Here is a 20,503-nt window from a genome sequence, read left to right on the forward strand (position 1 = left end):
TCAACCGAGGCTGAGTATGTGGCGCTTGCAGAGGCATGTCGTGAAGCACTTTGGCTTCAGAAACTATTAAAGGATCTAAGCGTAAAGGAAGTGGATATCAGGATTTATGAAGACAACCAAAGCTGTCTCAAAATGGTGAAAAATGAAGGCATAACCCAGCGCACCAAACATATTGATACACGACATCATTTCATCAAGGATTTACAAAGCGTGATTCAGTTCGCATACTGCCCAACTGAAGCAATGTTAGCTGATCTGCTGACAAAACCGCTTGAAAAAGTGAAAACTCAAGAACTATCATCTCTGATGGGACTCTATACTTCACTGCTAGAAAAGGGATAATAGCATGGTGTATGTATAAACGTTGAGAGAGGGTGTAGAATTACAACTTTATCCACCACTAGATGGCAATCCCTTCTCTACTCTTCTGTATTGTTTGCAATGTGTTCTCTCACATTTTAGTTTTGTTTTAGTATTGTATTATAATCTCTCTCGGTTGCTGCGCAATAAATATAGATGCGGTATAAATAAGAGCTACGCTCTGTGTCATTCTTTTAGTTTAAGACACCCCTGATATTTCCAATACTAAATTCAATTTTGTTCCCTCTTGCGACAAACTTTTACACTAAACTAGAGCTGTCTGCTCTTTCAAAATGCGCGGGGCAAAACGTGTTTCGTAAGTTTTGGTTCTGTAAATTAGCCTGACAATGGATAATTCTACCCAGTGTGACTTAACATATAAAGAGAAAAGTGACAAGAAGAGTCAGACTTCTTTTAAAGGGAAAGGGAAAGCTGTACAAACCAAAATTGAAGTTAAAAACCAATCAGTCGCTACTGAAAACTTAAGCCTTGGCAACTTATCAAATGATGATGGAGATCATTGTAAATCCCATGCCAACCTTTCTAGCGTTAAAGAATTAAAATGTGTGACAACCGCATATCAAATCGGAATAATTGGTGCTAAACATTATTCTGAAGATGTTAAAAATAAAAGGAAAAATTCGGATTTGTCGTATGAGAGTGAGACTGAGACTGACATTCAGTCTAAATATTTAAGACCAACTAACCCGGCTGTGATTGACAATGAGCCAATTCGTCAAGTTTATGAACTTGTTAAAGATCAGTCTGGTAAGTTGTAATATTTTGATTGTAATTTATGAATATAATGAATTAATACTGTTGTGTAAATAGATTAGCCTTATCAGTAGACGATAATAGACTTATTAGTTTTTTTAATAGACAATCTTTCATGTATATATAGAGCAGTAATAACTTAGAACGATCACTCGACGATACGCGGTGTACATGTAACTTACCGACAATAATAAACACTTTTATTACCCAAAGTCTTACGCGTTACTTTTCGTACTTAAACACCACAAATTGGCGACGGAGGCGAGATCCGGTAATTACTTAGTACGCGTCAAGTCGTGAGTAGATAATAAAGATGGCCACCGCTCTTTTCGGACACATCGGGCCGTTCGACAGCGGTTCAGAAATTTGGACATTATACGCGGAACGGTTAGACGAATTCTTTGCTTCTAACGACATCGTTAATGACACGAAAAAGAAGTCCATGCTGCTGACGGTGATAGGAGCTGACGCATACGCAATTCTACGCAGTCTGGTCAGTCCTGCTAAACCCACCACAAAGACCTACGACGAATTGGTCGCCGCATTGAGTCAACATTTCAGTCCCACACCTTCGGAGATCGTAGAGAGATACAAATTCAACAGCCGCATCAGAAAGGACGGGGAATCCATAGCAACTTACGTATCAGAGTTGAGGAAGATGAGTGAATTTTGCAATTATCAGACCACCTTGGACACCATGCTTAGAGACAGGCTAGTTTGTGGATGTCGCGACGACGCATTGCAAGCTAGACTTTTGGCCGAAACACAATTAACTTTGGCAAAGGCCATCTCAATTGCCCAAACAATGGAATCTGCTGCTAGAAATGTCGTGGACATTAAATTGCAGAACAATGATAATCCAGAAGGTGTGCACGCTGTTTCCGTTCTATCCAAACAACGACGCAACGGGCGGACTAAGTTCAGCCAGCAACGCAAGCATCACGAGAAAATGCGACACCAATTGAACAAAGAATGCTCTCGATGCACAGAGACTCAGCATACCGCAACAAGTTGCCCGTTTCTGAATGCCATATGCTACAATTGCAACAAGGAAGGTCATCTGGCTCGAGCATGTCGCCTACCAAAAAGGAACCCACCATCTGCAACAGCCAACCAAATCACAGTTCAGGACCACTACAGTTCCGATGAGCACATCTCTTACGTCACAACAATACCCTTATCACAAGATTTGAACGGTATCTACCATCTGGCAACACGAAAAAACAACGAGCACATACCCGCGCCATATAAAATCACGTGCTGCATCAATGGAAAGCCCACAGAGATGGAGGTCGACACGGGTTCAGCTTTCACTCTCATGCCAAGCAGCGAAGCCGACCACATAAAGAAGACAGACATCCAGCCTTTTAACATACGCCTTGCTTCAATTTCTGGTCAACAGATCGTCGTCGAGGGCCTTTCCATGACTCCAGTCCGGTTCAACGGCCAGGAAGAGTTACTTCCTCTTGTCATCTACAGAGGTCACGGCCTGATTCTCTGCGGCCGCACTTGGATATCATCCGGTTTGCCGATATGGAAGGAAGGGTTTCTACCGCAAGTCAATAATACTATTTCGCACATATCATCTCGGCAGTCTGCGCTGGATCGCATACTCGCAAAACACGACAACCTCTTCGGACCAGAATTAGGATGCCTCAAGAACGTCAAAGTTCACCTATATCGGAAACCAGAAGTATCCGCAAAATTTTACAAGGCAAGATCCGTTCCATATGCCCTGAAGGAAAAAGTAGAACAGGAAATACAGAGACTTGAGCAGTTAGGAATCATTTCACCAATCCCATTTTCAGAATCAGCTGCACCAATCGTGCCCGTAATGAAAAAGAACAAAACGGTCAGAATTTGCGGAGATTTCAAAGTAACCAGCAACCAAGTCATCGATCGGGAACAGTACCCTTTACCACGTACGGAAGACATATTCGCCAAACTAGCTGGATGCACCGTGTTTTCTCGTATCGATCTACGCGATGCGTACTGCCAATTGGAATTGGATGAAGAATCAAAGGACCTAGTAGTAATCAATACCACAAAAGGACTGTACAAGTACAATCGGCTCCCATTCGGGATATCGTCATCGGCAGCTATTTTCCAGAAGCACATGGAGATATTGCTAAACGATCACCAAGGCGTCTCGCCGTTTCAAGACGACGTCGTTCTCGGGGGAAAGTCGACCGAGGATCATTTACAAAGATTGGACAAACTACTCACCACGTTAGAAGACGCGGGTTTGAAACTAAGGAAAGACAAATGTCTGTTCCTGCAGTCATCGATCGACTTTCTGGGACATCGTTTGGACGGAAAAGGCCTCCATCCACAGAACGCGAAGATGGACGCTATCATGAAAGCTCCGGAGCCCAACAATGTCGAAGAATTAAGATCGTTCCTTGGCCTGATAAATTACTATTCTAAATTCATTCCGAATCATGCCACGCACTTATCACCATTGTATTCTCTCCTCGTCAAAACAGCATCTTGGAGTTGGGGTCCAGATCAGCAAGAAGCGTTCCTCAAGGCGAAGACACTCCTAGCCAATTCCAAAGTCCTTGCCCATTTTGACCAAAAGAAAGAAGTTCGGTTAGCTTGCGATGCATCACCCATCGGCATTGGAGCAGTGATATCACATCATGCAAACGGCATTGAACAACCGATCGCTTTTGCGTCACGAACCCTATCCTCAGCTGAACAAAATTATTCACAGATGGAAAGAGAGGCCTTGGCAATCGTATATGGCGTAACCAAATTCCGCGACTACTTATTGGGACGACGTTTCAAGTTAATGACTGACCACCAGCCTCTGGTCACGTTCTTGTCAGAAAAGAAGCCCGTTCCTCAGATGGCAGCCGCACGTCTCCAAAGATGGGCTTTACAATTATCGGCGTACGATTACGTTATAGAGTACAAGAAGGGATCTCACAATGGCAATGCGGACGCACTAAGCAGACTACCACTCCAAATGCAGGATAGCGACTCGCCTCTCCCGGCAGAATACGTTTTTCTAATCCAAGCTCTAAACGATGGTCCTGTAAAAGTCAAGCAACTGGAGGAAGCAACCAGAAACGACGCACTACTCTCATCAATCAAGTCAAACATGGATGGTTTCCAAGGCATAAAATCCCCGAAGAGGAGTTACCATACTTTCGAAGACGAGATGAACTCGCAACCATGAACCAAATCCTAACGATAGGTCAAAGGGTAGTAATTCCACCGAGCCTAAGGAACACAATGATGGAATACCTGCATGAGACTCATCAAGGAATAGTGAAGATGAAGTTATTGGCAAGATCCACTTTCTGGTGGCCAGGCATCGACAAAGAAATTGCAAACTGCGTCGCAAGCTGCACGTCGTGTCAACGGCAAGCCGATGATCCAAAGAAAAGTTATTCAGCATGGCCCGTTCCAAAGTCACCATGGCATAGGGTGCACATCGACTTTGCCGGACCAGTAGAAGGAAAACTGCTGCTGATCATCGTCGATGCGTTTAGCAAATGGATCGAGGTCGACATAGTCAACACAGCATCAACACAAAACGTTATCCGATCTCTTCGCACAAAAATGGCTCGCTTCGGAATTATGGACACTTTAGTATCCGACAACGCGACGTGTTTTACCAGCACGGAGTTTTCCGAATTCATCAAGAGGAATGGAATCCGTCACATCACCAGTCCTCCGTACCACCCCGAGTCAAACGGTCAGGCAGAACGGACCGTGAGAACTATAAAAGGATCAATCAAGAAGCTCTCAACCGGCACATGCTTGGAATCCGAAGTACTCAACTCTGGCCTTCACACATACACCAGTGGCACCTTGGAACAGCGCATCGCACGTATTCTGATGCGGCATAGGCGAACGCCTCTCTCAACAGGAAAGTCGCCGGCAGAATTAATGTTGGGTCGTAACATCATTACAAAAATGGATTTATGTCATCCCAGAAACCAGACCGAAACATCAGAGAAAAATGACAAACATCAACATCAAGTTGAAGATCCCATATACATACGCAACTACTCGAGGGGACCAAAATGGATTCCGGGAGTCATCAAAGGTCTAATAGGAACCAACATGTACCAAGTGTTAGCGGAAGGCCGAAGTCATAGAAGACATGAAAATGAAGTTCGTTCACGCACGTTCGCCGAGGACAGAATATCAAACAACACTTCTGTGCAGAACGAGGGTGTTTCCGCAAAGACTAACACCAGTACAGAAAACATTATCACAAGTTTGCCTTTCGAGTACGCATATTTCGACACGGTACTGTCAGTCGACACCACGAGCCCTGACGCAGAAAACGACATCGTTCCAATCAACATTAGCGGCAACCATCAGCCTGCAAATCACGACCACGCAGCGAACAATCGTGACCAGCACGAAGCACGTTCCAGTAATCAAGGAGTTTCCGGACCACAAGTCACAACGAAACCGCTGCGGAGATCCGGCAGAGCTATCAAACCTGTAGAAAGACTGGGTCTCTAACTCACAAAAAAAAAAAAAGTGGAAATAGTGTTGTGTAAATAGATTAGCCTTATCAGTAGACGATAATAGACTTATTAGTTTTTTTAATAGACAATCTTTCATGTATATATAGAGCAGTAATAACTTAGAACGATCACTCGACGATACGCGGTGTACATGTAACTTACCGACAATAATAAACACTTTTATTACCCAAAGTCTTACGCGTTACTTTTCGTACTTAAACACCACAAATACAAACAACATTAATTTTTGGGCATTATTTCTGTTAATATTTGCGCATTATATCTGTTAAGGTCTGTATTGCATTTAGCAGTACAAGGCCGATGGGTCAATATCGTGTCTGGAGATTTTGAGGAGGAATATGCTTACAAACATTGGTGATTTACATGAAATCCCTGTCAAAATCAAGTTCTCTTCGGATGGGATTGCCTCAATTATCCTTGTATTTAAACCTGTTATTCAAGAGACTTTCTGGAATTCAGAAACCTGCAAAATAAATGCAGAAACTGTTTTTCGTGCACTAAATTACCTTGATGAAAACAACGTGTTTTGTTCTGGAATTAAAACTGTGAGTACAATCAGACACTCCCACATTTATTTCATTCAAATGAGTACTAATTTATTACCATTCCTAGGAATTTCCATTTGCGAAACCACGAGTCTTAGATACTATACACCATCCTTGTGAAAGAAGACAATCCAAAAATTGCCCTATTCTCTTTAGGATTCCTACGAAGAAAAACCTACATTCCACATCCACAACTGCCAATAAAGAGACATTTATGTGTCCTAAATGTTCTGCCTTAGAAAAGTAAATATAATATGCCAATCATGTTGTGATTTTTTACAGACCTATATGTAAAAAATTCCATTTGTAAAAGGTATCTGAAGAAACGAAAAAACACAATTGAGGCTTCCCCAAGGACCAAGTTAAATAGGCGGCAAGTCAACTCAAAATTTCCCATACAAGATTTGACACCGATAAGCAGGAGAATTAGAGTTAAGAATTTACGTAACCAACGTTATCGGCTGAATAAAAGAATAGCGAAAATGGAAAAGGAACTGAAAGAAAACGCAGTGATTCTCAATGCCGAGCAGAGTTTGGAGTTATCTCAAGCAATGAATGAAATTAATGTGAATCATAAAGAAAAGTTGAAAAAGATTTTATCAGAGGTTAAAAGGCGGAATCCGATTCTAGGGAAGGCATTTTCGAAATCGTGGGAAAATGACAGTGAAGAGAACAAACTCTCAGTATTTTTAAAAGATCAACAAAGAAATTATGAAGACAGCACTGGAAATAGATCGAGCCCTCTGACGTTCCGCTTAGCTTTAACACTGTATTCACGATCACCAGCTTCATACAGAGCCTTAAAGTCACTCAGTATATTTAATTTGCCAAGCGTTAGAACAATAGAAAAAAAAGTTCGCAATATAAAATGTGATGCTGGTATTGACATTGAATATCTAATGAGAGAAAGCAGTAAGTTTAAAAAATGCTTTTCAAGCTATCCGGAAAGTGAAAGACCACCTCAAGATGGTGTATTAGTGTTAGATGAGGTCAAAGTCATTGGAAAAGTGGTCTGGAACTCAAGTAACAACAAATTTATTGGATCAGCCATGGATCCGAATGAGCTGGCATCTCTTCATAATTTTTACAATCCCAAATCTGTAAATAACTGTTTAGCTGCACAATACGTACTTCAGTATGTCTGGCGCTGCGCTGGAGGAAAGTATGATGTTATCGGGCCTTATTTTCCTAACAATGTCCCATTCACCCATGATCAATTAACAGCGATAACTCAGAAATGCATGTTTGCCTTCCAATCCACCGGATTTTTGATATCAGCCATAGTTTGTGATGGCGCCAGTTCTAATTTAACTATGATAAAATCAACGCATGGCATAACAGGACAATACTCTTACATTACTGGTGAAGATGGAACGCAAAATTTTCAAGTTTTCCCAAGATTTCGCAACCCTTCCGTGCCAGATCGTTGCGTTTATTGGATTATTTGTCCCAGTCACCAACTAAAAAATTTAATAAATGGCCTCAGCCACTCCAAAGAAAATGGGACACGAGCGTTTGAAAGAGGTGGCGTATCCTTCGGTTGGATGCAAATTGAAGAGGTTGAATTGAGGGAGGACGAGAGAAAATCAAATCTTCAGCTTTCACAAACGCCACTGCCACCCTAACGCCATTGTTATATCTTCAACTCCTCCCTAACGCCACACTAAAGTTCATTTAATTTTTGAATCCCTGCCAAAGCCAATTGTGAAGTTTCACACGAATTCCAATCGCTGCCAAAGCCAATTGACAGATTTAATAATATTTCCAATCCCTGCCGAAGCCAATGTGAAATTTGACAATTTTTCCAATCCCTGCCGAAGCCAATGTGAAATTTGACAATTTTTCCAATCCCTGCCAAAGCCAATGAGATATCCGACAAAATTTCTAATAATCGCTGCCAAAGCCAATGAGATATGCGACAAGTTTTCTAAACCTTGACCAAACTAATGAGATATCCGACAAGTTTTCCCATCTCTGCCAAAGCCAATGAGAGCTTCAACATACTTTCTTATTCCAAACACAAAAGCATTTAACCTAACCAATTTTCATTTATATTTACCCCAAAGTTTCCCAGCCGGCAGTGTGGTATATTATGAGCTTATATATTATGAAGGTTTTCCAACGTTATCCCTCTGCATTTTTTCAATTATTTTTATTATAAACTCGAACATTGTTTATAATTGTAGTTTTCCTTTTTACGTTTAATCTAAGGAGACGGAAAAATTTATGACTCTAACTTAAAAAGAACAAATAGTTTTAGTTTCGTTTTCTCTCGCACAGCAATAAATTTGATTTTTTTTGCGGAGGGTACCAGCCGCGACCGTCATGTGCCGTCTGTGTGGGGTTGAACTTCATGCATCCCGCTTGCGCCAAATTAACCGCGTGGGAAATTCAAAGAGGAAAAATTGACTAATATCACTAATGCCACCCAACTCCGGTTGAATAAAATAAGGCTGGCTCTCAATGCCACCAACTCCATTTGGATACTATAAATGCCAACGCCAGCCAAAGCCACCTGAATCCAACAATAATCCAGTCCCGACCGACTCCCGTATAAGTTTTCGAAATATTTCCACTCCCTTCCGACTCCGTTCCATTTCAGAGATAATATTCCCAAAGCCACCCAAAGCCAAATTATTTATTTTACCCAACTCCAACTCCGACCAAAAATTAGGGAGTCGCTTGGCTTTCTATGGAGTTGGAGTTTTCCCAAAGCCTTTGCAGTCCTCTAATGATGCCCTTAAGGCGAGGTCAGAGAAGGACGCCATTACTCTGGTACTTTCTTTGGATCTTGTCCCGCGACTTGATTCGTTCAATGAACGAAAGATAGTTTGTGAATGCGGGAACAGGTCTGAAGATGGGGAGATAAATGGGTATCTTGTGGGCGTTCAGGATGCTCAAAGGCGATTTGGATATTTAATCCGCTGTTCAGCCGGCAAATCTCGCGATAATAAGCGAAAAGCTTTAAAGGCGAAAAAAAGAAAAGTACCAGAGTACTTGGTAAGCGAATGTGTAAAGGCTTTCGTCCCCTCAAAAAACACCTGGTTCTACAATCAAAACTTGTCGGTCACTGACAATCTCTTTTTGGTATTCCTGTGGGTGTGCAACATGAGCGTGTCTGACGCTGTTACCCACAGTGAATGTTCCGCCCATACCGTCGTGGACTATTTTTCCATGTGCCGCGAGGTAGCTGAGATTGTAATCTCGAACAGGGCTGACAAGGTTCAGATAGGAGGACCAGGATTGTTCGTAGAGGTGGACGAAACGTATTTACACTGTCGAAAATACCATCGTGGGGCTCAATTGGCTGGAGAGGCCATCTGTATCTTTGGCATTTACTGCAGAGATACAAAAGATGGTCTCTTTTTAAGGGTCAAAAATAAGTCCAGGGCCGTTTTATGGAGCAAATGTCTAAGTACATAGCCCCTGGGTCCGTTATAGTTTCGGACGGTGCCCCAATGTACATGAATTGTACTTTGATGGGATTTCACGAGCATCTGACTGTCCTTCATAAGTATGAGTTTGTGAATTCTGAGGATTCACGAGCTCATACCAATAACATCGAAAATAGGAACAGGCATTTGAAGGACAGCATTAAGTCATATAGAACTGACAGGGCATTGAACAGCTACATGGCGACCTATTGGTACAGGTGCTTGTTTTTCAAGGACCAACATTGCAGTTGGCTTCCTCCAGGAACCAACTTCCGTCGGTTCTTGGAGGACGTCAAGGAATGCTACCCTGGTCCAGGAAGAAAAGGCCTTGAGCTAATTGAAATTGGCGTGTCGGAGGAAGAGTTAAGTACTCTGAATCCAGAAACAGAGCCGGCGTTCCTTGTTGCAGGGCAAAACGCTGAAAACACTTTTGAAGTCAGCGATGAGTGATGCAGGTAGTAGACAAAAGGGCTTCAATATCCTGGGTAGTCTTCATTCGGCAAGTCCTTTTGCCTACTGCCGGCTTCGTTGCCCTGCGGAGTAATTCAAAACTCCACAGGGCAACGAAGCCGGCAGCAGGCAAGAGGGCTTGCCGAGTGAAGACTACCCAGGACATTGTTGCCGGCAGTAGGCAAGGGGTCCTGCCATAAAAAAACTCCCCATGAGAAACGACGTGTGGCCACCTCCAAGTGGTGTTTCTCGGGTAACGCTAAGTGCCACAAATTACTGCATACCATTGAGTTCCTCCCTAGTACTCTATTTACATTTCGTTACATCCCGGAATAATGTGACACAAGCTCCAAAATATTGCCCTTCACATTTCGAATTGGCCAAGGGTTTGAAAACTCTCTCAAAATATGGTTGATTACAATTATAAAATTGCCGAATACTTCGGCACATTTTTGCGAAAATTGCCATTTACATTTAGCAAATTGCTGAATAATTAAACACCCTTCGAAAATTTTCCGTTCAAACTTAACAAATTGACAAATAATTTGACGCCTTTCTAGAATATTGCTGTTTACATTTATCAAATTGCCGACAAATAGGCACCTTTTCCAAAATATAGTTGCAATAACTTCACGCGTTTTCCAAAAATTGATGTTGACGTTTGCTAATTACCCAATAATTTGCCGCCTTTTCCAAAATATGGCTGAAATAACTAGACGCCTTTTCTAAAATATTGATGTTGACATTTGCTAATTACCCAATAATTTGCCTCCTTTTCCAAAATATGGCTGAAATAACTAGACGGCTTTTCTAAAATATTGATGTTGACAATTTCTAATTACCCAATAATTTGCCGCCTTTTCCAAAATATGGCTGAAATAACTAGAGGGCTTTTCTAAAATATTGATGTTGACATTTGTTAATTACCCAATAATTTGTCGCCTTTTCCAAAATATTGCTGAAATAACTAGACGCCTTTTCTAAAATATAGTTGCAACAGCTAGAATCCTTTTCTAAAAGATTAATGTTGACGTTTGGTGCCTTCCCAATAATTTGTCGCTTTTCCCAAAATATAGTTGCAAAAACTAGACTCCTTTTCTGATATATTGATGTTGACATTTGCTAATTCCCCAATAATTTGACACCTTTTCCAAAACATAGTTGCAATAACTTGACGCCTTTTATTTAAAAATTTTGTTCCAAAAAATCTAATTCCCCAAGGATTTGACACATTTTCCAAAATAAATTCAAAATTAATTTGACGGCATTTACCAAAATTTACCGTTATAAATTATCGAATTCCCAAAAAATTCAACGATTTTCCCAAAACATTTCAGTTTTTCTCGCATTATATTTCCGTCCTTTTATCAGAAATGAAGGGTTTCCGTAAGCTTAAAAAATTCCATAGCTATAACTCCGGCTAGTGCTTAAAATTATGAACTGTTTCTTCTTTTAAGACATCTGATTGCGATATCTTTCCCGCAAAATCGTCAACAGTTCATTGAACGTCGTATTTACTTTCAGTTATTAAATCTGACCCGATAAGGTGAAAATTTTCATCCGACCTAGCGCTATCTGAACGATTTCTAGTCTTATATCTGTTCAGATATCTTTTTAATTTTACAGATATCCGTGTTTAACTTTATACACTGATTACATGTACAACCATTGCAGTACACATTAAAACCTTCAATTATTTAGTCAAGACAGAGATACAGAGATTCATGTAATTTTAGAAGCAGGAATAGAGAACAGGGTACTTTTTGCGCACGTCAAACACCCTTCCTCGAGTCGGGGCCGGGGGAGGTATGAAAGAAGAGGCTGGTCATTACGACAGAGGTTAAAAGCAACGATCTATTTTTGGCCGTCTCCGTCAGCAACGTCATCAAAACGTAGTTTAAGTGAGCCAATTAGATAATTTAAAATTTTCGATACGAGTTGAAGGGATTGGATTTATACTGGGCAATGAGTCGGACTGAAGATTAGACCATGAACCTTCTATATAATGGACCAGAATCTTAATGGCGGATCCCATGTTAAAGTTGTCTTGCTAAAGTGTCCCAAAATAATAAAGAAAAAAAAGCTATCAGACGACAAGGTCTTGGAGAAAGACGGTACAATGTAAACAAGTAAAATGGCCGCTTGGTCTCATTTCGCTAAGACTTTGGACAAATGTTAGTTTTTTTGCATCAATTTAAAAGTAGAGTTTAATAAAATAATTTAAAATAGGGAAATTAAAGATTGGTGCGTTTGGCAATTGTGAAAGTGATTCAAAGAAATTAAAATGTAAAAACATAAGTTTTGTACTCTTCCCAAAAGCGTCACGTTTGTTTGCGTTGTACCGCGGCGCGCGTACCCTGCGAAATTGGCCGCAACTGCGCACAGACGTTGTAAGCAGAAAAAAAACCTCCCAGTTTCTAGATTGAAGGTTCATGTTTAGACTAACCGTTCTCCATTCTTGCTAATAAAATTACATGGATCCCTGGTCAAGGTTAGTTACTGTGTTCTGATAAATCATAGACAGCCTCTCGCACGATAAGTTCTTTCTATTTTTATGAAATAGGTGGAATAAATTACAATCGCAACCAATGTTGTGATTTTGAATAAATTGGTGCCACAAAAATAATTGCCTGCTTCTAGGAACCACTATTCCCTCGTACCTAGAGATGCGAAATTAATGTATGTTTTAAAAAGGGTAACTTACCCGGTAAATTACTGATTCAAATTTTGGGAAAACCAGAATGAGAGTTCAGTCACTAAATTTGGTAATTTATATTTTACGTGCTTACAGTAAATTAAATTTAAACAGTGTTGAATTATGAGCACTATATAAGGTGCTTTACATAATTTTGCGGCTTTTGCTACCAAGACGGCAGCCGTGGCATTTCTAATCTGATCATTAACTAACGATTTTTAGAGCTAGCTGGCGTCTGGCGAGTCCATTTAGAAGTAAATACAGAAATAGTTGATTATTTAAATATAAAATCCACTTTTAATGCGAAATGAGCCCTTGACCCAAATAACAGAGCACTAGCATGTGCTTGTGACTACTTGGCCCGGCTTTCAAGTAAACACTACTTAAGTGACTAACAATATGAGGATGGTGTGAACCACTATTTTAAGCTAGAACAGCTGCATGAACGAACAAGAAATCGAGGAAAACGCGAATCCGAAGTAAACAAGGCGACCCAAGAGCTCGTAATAGAAGCCACATCGTACGAGTGAATAGCCCCTCTATACCCTACCCTAATGAGTGGATAACCCCTCTATACCTTACCCTAATGAGTGAATAGCGCTATCTTTCACAATGCTTAAATAATTTACCGTGCATAAAATCAGAGTGAATAGCCCCTCGATGCTCTACCCTAAACGGTGATAGAATTATTACCCATGTATTAATTTACTTATGCCGTAATTGTAATATTCCGGCGAATCGAAGAACAGATAATTTTAGTGATTATCCCCTCGATGAGTTTACAACATAGACTTATGCCGATGCACACTTATCGCTTCTTATAAATTTCTAACATGAACTTATAGTCAGAAGAGTTTGAAAGAGAAAGAATTCGGTAAAACACCCAATAATTGTAATATCCCGGTGCCTTAAGACCATTCTAAAATGAACGTCAGTTAATACTTGCTTTTGCTTTCAAGATTTCCCTCGATTTCTTTGAATGTTAAAATGGGGGAGGGTGAAACTCTTATTGTCGACGGGTAAGAGGAATTTTTAAGGGAGGGTATAGTATAGTATATGGCCTAAACTAACTATCATAATTTCCATCCTTTTAAAATACACGAACGAAAAATATCACCTCACCACAATTCTCTCCCATTCACTCTCCCTTCAATGACGATCGATAAACTTTATACGGTCTAAGGCAGTTCTCTTTCACGACGCCGCCACCACCACCAACAGGCCAGGTCAAACTAAGACCCACATCGTAGATGTTTATCATACGATGTGGCTAAAAAGGACGTAGTTTTAGTCTTTGGAAAGCTAGTACACTACGTTTCACTCCCAGAGGTTTGTATACTCTGAGCACAAAAATTTTTAAAAATTTTGACAACTCCATTAAAAAATAACGGAAATTTGGTATATTACCAACTCACATTTCTACTAGTACCAAGTCAATTATTTGGGAAAATAAACTGAACTGTTTCCCTCCGAGGTAGCTTGGATGTCGAGGGATTCCGAATCCCTCGACATCCAACCTACAACAAATATGCAATTTGTCTGGATGTTTTTTGAAGTATATGCGTTATGTATACATTTCAAGCGTTTAAATTTATAAAAGGTATTAATCCGAAACTACGTCCGATGCCACAGATATCTGATTCAAATGTTTAAAATCTCGTTTTTATCTCAGATATGACGTGATCCGAATGTGTATCACAAAAAGGCATCTGATCTGAAGCGAAAATGGCTCTCAACTGTTTAACTGATAGCTGAAGTCAACCAAAGATATTTCATCTGTTCGGATCACAAATCAGATAACTGTGTTCGGTTTAAAGCACTAACTCCGGCGCGAGTACGTCAATTTTTCACAGTCGCTCCCGGCTTATTTTGCGAGATTGATTGCAGAATGCGTTAAGCGGATAGCGACTTCAATGGCGGTAAGTGCATGGATTTTAAAATTTTCAAAAAATTTTTTCACCAACTTGCGGCGGCCAAATAATTTTTTAACTATTTTTTTCGGGGAAAAACTTTACTTTAGCTCGCGCATTTTGAATACAGTTTTTTCAACAAATATATGATAATTAAATACATTTGAGGTGCGGAAACTATTTTAATCAATGTTTTCATGGCTTTCATCAAAAGCAATATCCATATCAACAGTTTATCGGAAGGATTTCTGTGTTAGTGTTAAGCGGATTATAAATTTCCCGAGCCATTTTAAAAAAAGTTATGGTTGGGTCTAATGATTTGGAAAAGGACTAATATTTTGAGGTAAAAAAGCATACAAAATTTAGTAATATTTTGGAAAAGGGGAAATTTATTCAGTTGATAAAACTTGATAATAACAAAAACAGACGCACACTTAGCCACTCATACAAAAACAGGCGCACATTTAGCCGCTCATGGATAAGGGAATAAGAGGGAATAAATTTCAAAAAACATGGAAAATATTGATGTAAGTTAGTTTCCGCACCTTAAATTTAATTAATTATCATATAACTAACCTCCCAGAAAAGATATTTATTGAAAAAACTGTATTTAAAATGCGCGAGCTAAAGTAAAGTTTAGCCTTTTTCGGACTCCTCAGGGTCGAATTAACTAGAAACCATTGTTAGTTGGGTGGGTCACGTAAAGTGCAATCCTACCAATAAGGGATAATTGTTAAGTGATATACAGGCTCTAATCAAGAAACTTAATGAGCTGTCGCTATGTCTTTAAGTGATATCAGGAGTTCATAATAACCCCCCTTCGGGGGGAAGTGTGAAACTGGCCATAGAGCTAATGGTAAAAATCACGAAGAACAAGATTCTGCCGTTGCGCATAGAAAGGATTAGCCTGTTTATGGACATACAACCTTACAGTATATCGTAGTGGTATCTATGCTCCTTGGTTTTCGTTCCAAAACTTCCGTTGGCTTGGATCTCCGTCGAAAAGAAAAATGGCGATATGGTGGACGTAGAAGCACGTTGCAACTCTTATATTAAAGATACTGGGAATAAATTTGTCCAAACCGTTATAATTTAACCACGGAATTCTCACTCACACATATCACAACACAACATCATTGACGATCGTTTAAATGTTTTGTAGAAAACTAGAAACCGGGACTAAAAGCCAACTTCTTAGCCAAGGCTTAATTTACACCGTTCCGACAGAAGCAGACGTGAGCCATTTTCGCTCTCAAAATCACAAGAAAAAAATAGTGCTAAACCGGAAGTGTGTAAGTTAATGCGCGTGGGCGCTAAAAATGGGGTAACTATTTCTTTGGGAGTTAAGCGGTGTATGAATCCGCTGAGCTTTACGGCGAAACTTTGTTGTTACGGGCTTTTTAACCAGTTTCGTACTTCGGGTTATTATGAACTCCTGGTGAGATATACAGTCGAAATATGTGAAATTTTCATCAATAAAGCGATTGACCTTTTTCAGATATTGTCGTTCCAATCCACAAAAACACTCTTGTCATAAAGAGAATGGCACCGTTAATCTTAACCGTGGCAGTGTTATCAGTTTTGATGGGATTTTTACCACTTTTATTGTCACCAAAAGACGGACTTTGTATTCGCCTGAGTTTCGGAACAATTGGACTGTTAGTAGGACAACAGGCTATGGACGCCATCAACCAATTTTTCCCCGCTCATCAAGTACAAACGCCTCTTATAAGTTAGTGAAATCAAGGAAGATCATGCGAGAACAGTTTGGTCAGTTATCTTCGCGAAATGAAGCAGGTCACGTGTCTATTTTTCGGCGTTGGTTTTAACCGCACATGATCGGAGCGCAACACGTCATTTCCCTACGTAATTACCTTCTGACGCCAGAGGTTGGAATCGTCGTTTGCCCTTGAAGAAGAGAGGGATGGAGTGGCAACCCCCATACCTACAACGTTACCTCTGTACCCCCACCTGCGGCTCCGAAGTTCTCCCAGCATCCGCAGCGTCTAGGTAGGGTCGTACACTACAGAATCGTATAAGAATAAGACGCCCCTCTGTCTTAAAAATAGAAGCTTGTTTTCGTATAAATACGATGGTGTTACGTGGCAGCACGCTCTTAACAATCGCCTGTCGAAAGGGTAGGGGCGTGCACAAGGTAAACTGGGAGATTTTCGGTGCCGCAGGTCACCCATTATCATTTCCACTCCTTATTCACCACTTTAGAGATACTGTTGCGCCCCTAGCGGAAAATGGTGGTAGCTGAAGAATATTAAAAAAGTTAAGCAGGGAAGCGAACTAGTAGGGGCAGGTGCCGCGTGGTCAAGGCTTAGTGAATACAATAACAGCATCACCAATGGCCGTACCGGGTGGGTTTTCTTGTTGCGTTCCATTTTGTAGAAATCGTTCTCTGAAACCTTCTTGTAAGCATTTATCATTCCATTCTTTCCCCATAAAATCGGAGTTAAGGGTTAAGTGGTTAAACCAAGTTAAAGGAACACTTGATGTGAACATAAAAGTAACAAAGTCTACTAAAGTTTGTTCGGAGCATTTCACTAACGATCAATATCGACCTTTCATAAACGTGAAAAAACGTTTTTTAAAGGAAGGTTCGTTTCCAACAATATTTCACTGGACACAAAATAATTCAGTAAGTTAATCTATCATTAGTTTTACAGTTTATAACATGCTAAAATGCCTTCTTTGACTATAGGATTCAAGTTCTGTCAAGGCCTCGGAAGATCCTGTGACTCCTGTCCCAATGATAAGAGTAAGGGATTTGGAGGTTTTAAATTTAAACAAATATGCAGTTGCATATCCTGAATTTCTTATGTAAGTACTCTTAATAACAAATTAAAACTACGTATTTATTAACAGTGTGAAGAGGAAAATATTGATGACCCTAACATCACTTCAAGTGGTGATGCTACCGTAAGTTCACTGGTCAAAAAAACTATTTTAAACGGAGTTTTATACTATGGATTTAATTTAGCTGGAAGAAAGTGTGGAAATTTCGAGAGCTGTTGATAGCATCAGTTTCGATGAAAGCAACAACCTTATCAGCAGCCATTTAAGTTGCTCAACATACGCCGAGGATATTTCATCGAGACAGGTATGTGTTGCCAGAATTTTAAACTATTTAAATAATATTTTTACCAACAAACCTTTTTTAACGTATTTAATTTAGGAATCTCTTTTGGAACCAGTGTTAAATATCACTAGCACCGACTCTTTCAATGTAAGCAACGATACAGATAATAACTCTGGAATTCTAAGCGTAGAAAATGAAAATCCAGGATTTAGTATTGAAAAGTATAATCAAACTGTGGAAGACTTGAAACAGGAGATAGCTTCGTTGAAAAATCAAGTAAAACGCAAAGAGAACAAAATTGAAATTCTTACACAAGGAGTAGAGAAATGGAAGAGTAGAGCTCTAAAGTACAAAGGAAGGCTTCTAAATGTTTCTATAATCAATGATAATCCGGAAAATTGTACTTTCTACACCGGTTTGCCTAATTTCGAAACATTTGGTGGGTTAGTGAAATATGTTGAAGATAACGCTATTGGAATGCAATACTGGGGAGGGAAGAAAACCAAACAGCAGTACGACCTTAAATATAAACCAGGATCAAAAAGAAAGCTTTCCCTTGAAGATGAACTTTTCTTAGTTCTTTTACGTTTGAGAGTTGGGTTACCCGTGAAAGAACTTTCGAGGATTTTTGGCCTGTCAGAAGCTACAATATCAGTGACAATAACAACATGGATCCACTTGTTAAACTTCGAGCTGAAGGGTTTGTGCCCATTTCCTACTCAAGCTAAGACCCGCGAGACGACTCCGCCTTCATTTCATTATTTCCCAAACACCCGGATTATTCTTGACTGCACAGAGTTTAGAGTGGAAAGACCTTCATCAATATTAGCGCAAAGGGCTACATTTTCTTCATACAAAAACTATAACACTTTAAAATGTCTGATAGGAATCTCGCCCGCAGGGATGATCACCTTTGTTTCAAAGCTTTACGCTGGGGGCACATCAGACAAGTTTATAGTGCAAGATTGTAAAGTTTTAGAGCTCATGGATCCGGGTGACGATGTTATGGTTGACAAGGGTTTCGAAATACAAGATATTATGCCAGAAGGAGTAGGATTACTCATTCCTCCAAAGTTTTTTGCGAGTAAAAACCCACAAATGTCAGTGGATGAAGTTTTAAAGCTAAAGTTAGGGTCCACGTAGAGAGGGCTATAAGACGCATTAAAACCTTCCATAGATTTGATGGTCCGATACCACTCTCAATGGCTGACGAGGCTGAAAATATAATGAACGTTTGTTCATTACTAACAAATTTTTTCCCAGCACTTATTAGGGGAACTGATCTATCGCTTATTGAAGATGAATTATGAAAAGCATTTTAAAGGAAACTAGTTTAGTTTTTTTAAAAAACACATTTAGTTGTTTTTAAAAACACTGAACCCCGTTATTTAACCGGTAACTAACTTGAATTATGCCACTCTAAGTATGTTATAAACACGAGTTTTCACATTTTTAATGACTTTAAGATCAAAATTAGAAAGTTTTGATGTAATCACATGACTTTGTTGATTAAAAATGAGATACCAAAAATATATGTTATCACAGCTTGCTAAACTATCAAAATAAATAATAAATGCTTGTTCAATCACATGACTTTGTTGATTAACAATGAGATACCAAAAAATATGTTATCACAGTTTGCAAAACTATTAAAATTATAAATGCTTGTCTTAGAAACAAATTTATCTCATATCATCAACAAAAAAGACCAAGATAAAAAATTTGGAAGGAGCTTTCTTCCCTCAAAGGCCATTGTAAGCATTTGAAGGGGAACTAGTTTTTCATGTTTACTTGAAAATATAGTTTATTTCGCTAACAGCGTCAAAGATTCCATTCTTGGGGAAAGGTTTAAATTTGTTTTCTCCGTAGAGAGGTCGATTAGATTTAACCCTGCTTAACATGAGTTCAGGTACAAATGCATACAAAAAAAAGTAGCATAGCCTTTGAAGCAAGCTTTTGCAAAATTCTTCGTCTTTATTTACTCTAATGCAAACTTGCTGGTCTTTATTCTTTCCAAGAAAGACAAAAAAATCACACCAAAGTCGCTCAGTTACTAACATTTGCCCTTGAATTTGATAATAGTAGTTATGGCTCTTTTTCAGTTGTATAGAGTTATTTTCCTCTTTTAAGTAGAAGGTTTTGTTTTGTATACAAGCAGCAACGGTAGCATTTTTTTTGGAATATGGACATTTGACTTCTAAAAGCCCATGACTTTGGGATATCTGGTCATACACGAGCCTATCCGGAGATGCCGCTAAAAATGAAAAGTCTTTACTAACAAACAAACCGCTATTAGATACGGTAACTGGATTGCCTTCTTGACATTTAAAATTAACATAATTTAATACAGCGGTATCTTCTTGTTCTTTTCCATGACGGATTGCCGGTATATTTTCCAGGGTTTTGCCATACAGTAGGTTCTTAAGGCGCTTGTCAGGTTCTGTCGTGCATTTTGCCATTATGCCATAATTTGAAGATGTAAGTCTCGACCGCCTTTCTTTTATCCAATCTTCACTTGACCCTTGTTCTCTAGTCTTTATTTCAATTCCCCTAATTTCTGCTTCATTTAAAATTTGATAATTTTGTTTAACATAACTATGAACAGCGTCACGGAATTTCCGCGAATGTAGAGAAAGGGAATCGTCGAATTTTGGGTCCAGACTTTTTCTCGGGCTACCACTACTTCGTCCCAAAATGTTTCTGTTTTTAATAGGGCTTAGGATGCGTGAAGGT

At 39.6% G+C, this 20,503-nt stretch overlaps 2 protein-coding genes across 2 annotated transcripts; both read left to right on the top strand.

The window, feature by feature from the left end:
- The first annotated feature begins 1,447 nt into the window (after positions 1–1,447).
- Positions 1,448–4,318, top strand: LOC149591767 (uncharacterized). The gene has a single exon (XM_089861743.1). It carries the CDS (start codon positions 1,448–1,450, stop codon positions 4,316–4,318), a length of 2,871 nt encoding a protein of 956 aa, XP_089717869.1.
- Positions 4,319–16,127: 11,809 nt separating this feature from the next.
- LOC149591768 (uncharacterized) lies at positions 16,128–19,341 on the top strand. The gene is made up of 8 exons (XM_089861725.1): positions 16,128–16,692; positions 16,752–16,837; positions 16,906–17,329; positions 17,393–17,449; positions 17,557–17,610; positions 17,672–17,791; positions 17,867–18,870; positions 18,948–19,341. The coding sequence occupies exons 3-8, from the start codon at positions 17,036–17,038 to the stop codon at positions 19,078–19,080; spliced, it is 1,662 nt and encodes a 553-aa protein (XP_089717851.1). The 5' UTR covers positions 16,128–16,692; positions 16,752–16,837; positions 16,906–17,035; the 3' UTR covers positions 19,081–19,341.
- The last annotated feature ends 1,162 nt before the right edge of the window (positions 19,342–20,503 follow it).

The sequence above is a fragment of the Phalangium opilio genome, unplaced genomic scaffold, assembly GCF_054372755.1.
Source record: "Phalangium opilio isolate 3A_F unplaced genomic scaffold, DU_Popi_V2 ptg000500l_1, whole genome shotgun sequence".
Lineage (NCBI taxonomy): Eukaryota > Metazoa > Arthropoda > Arachnida > Opiliones > Phalangiidae > Phalangium > Phalangium opilio.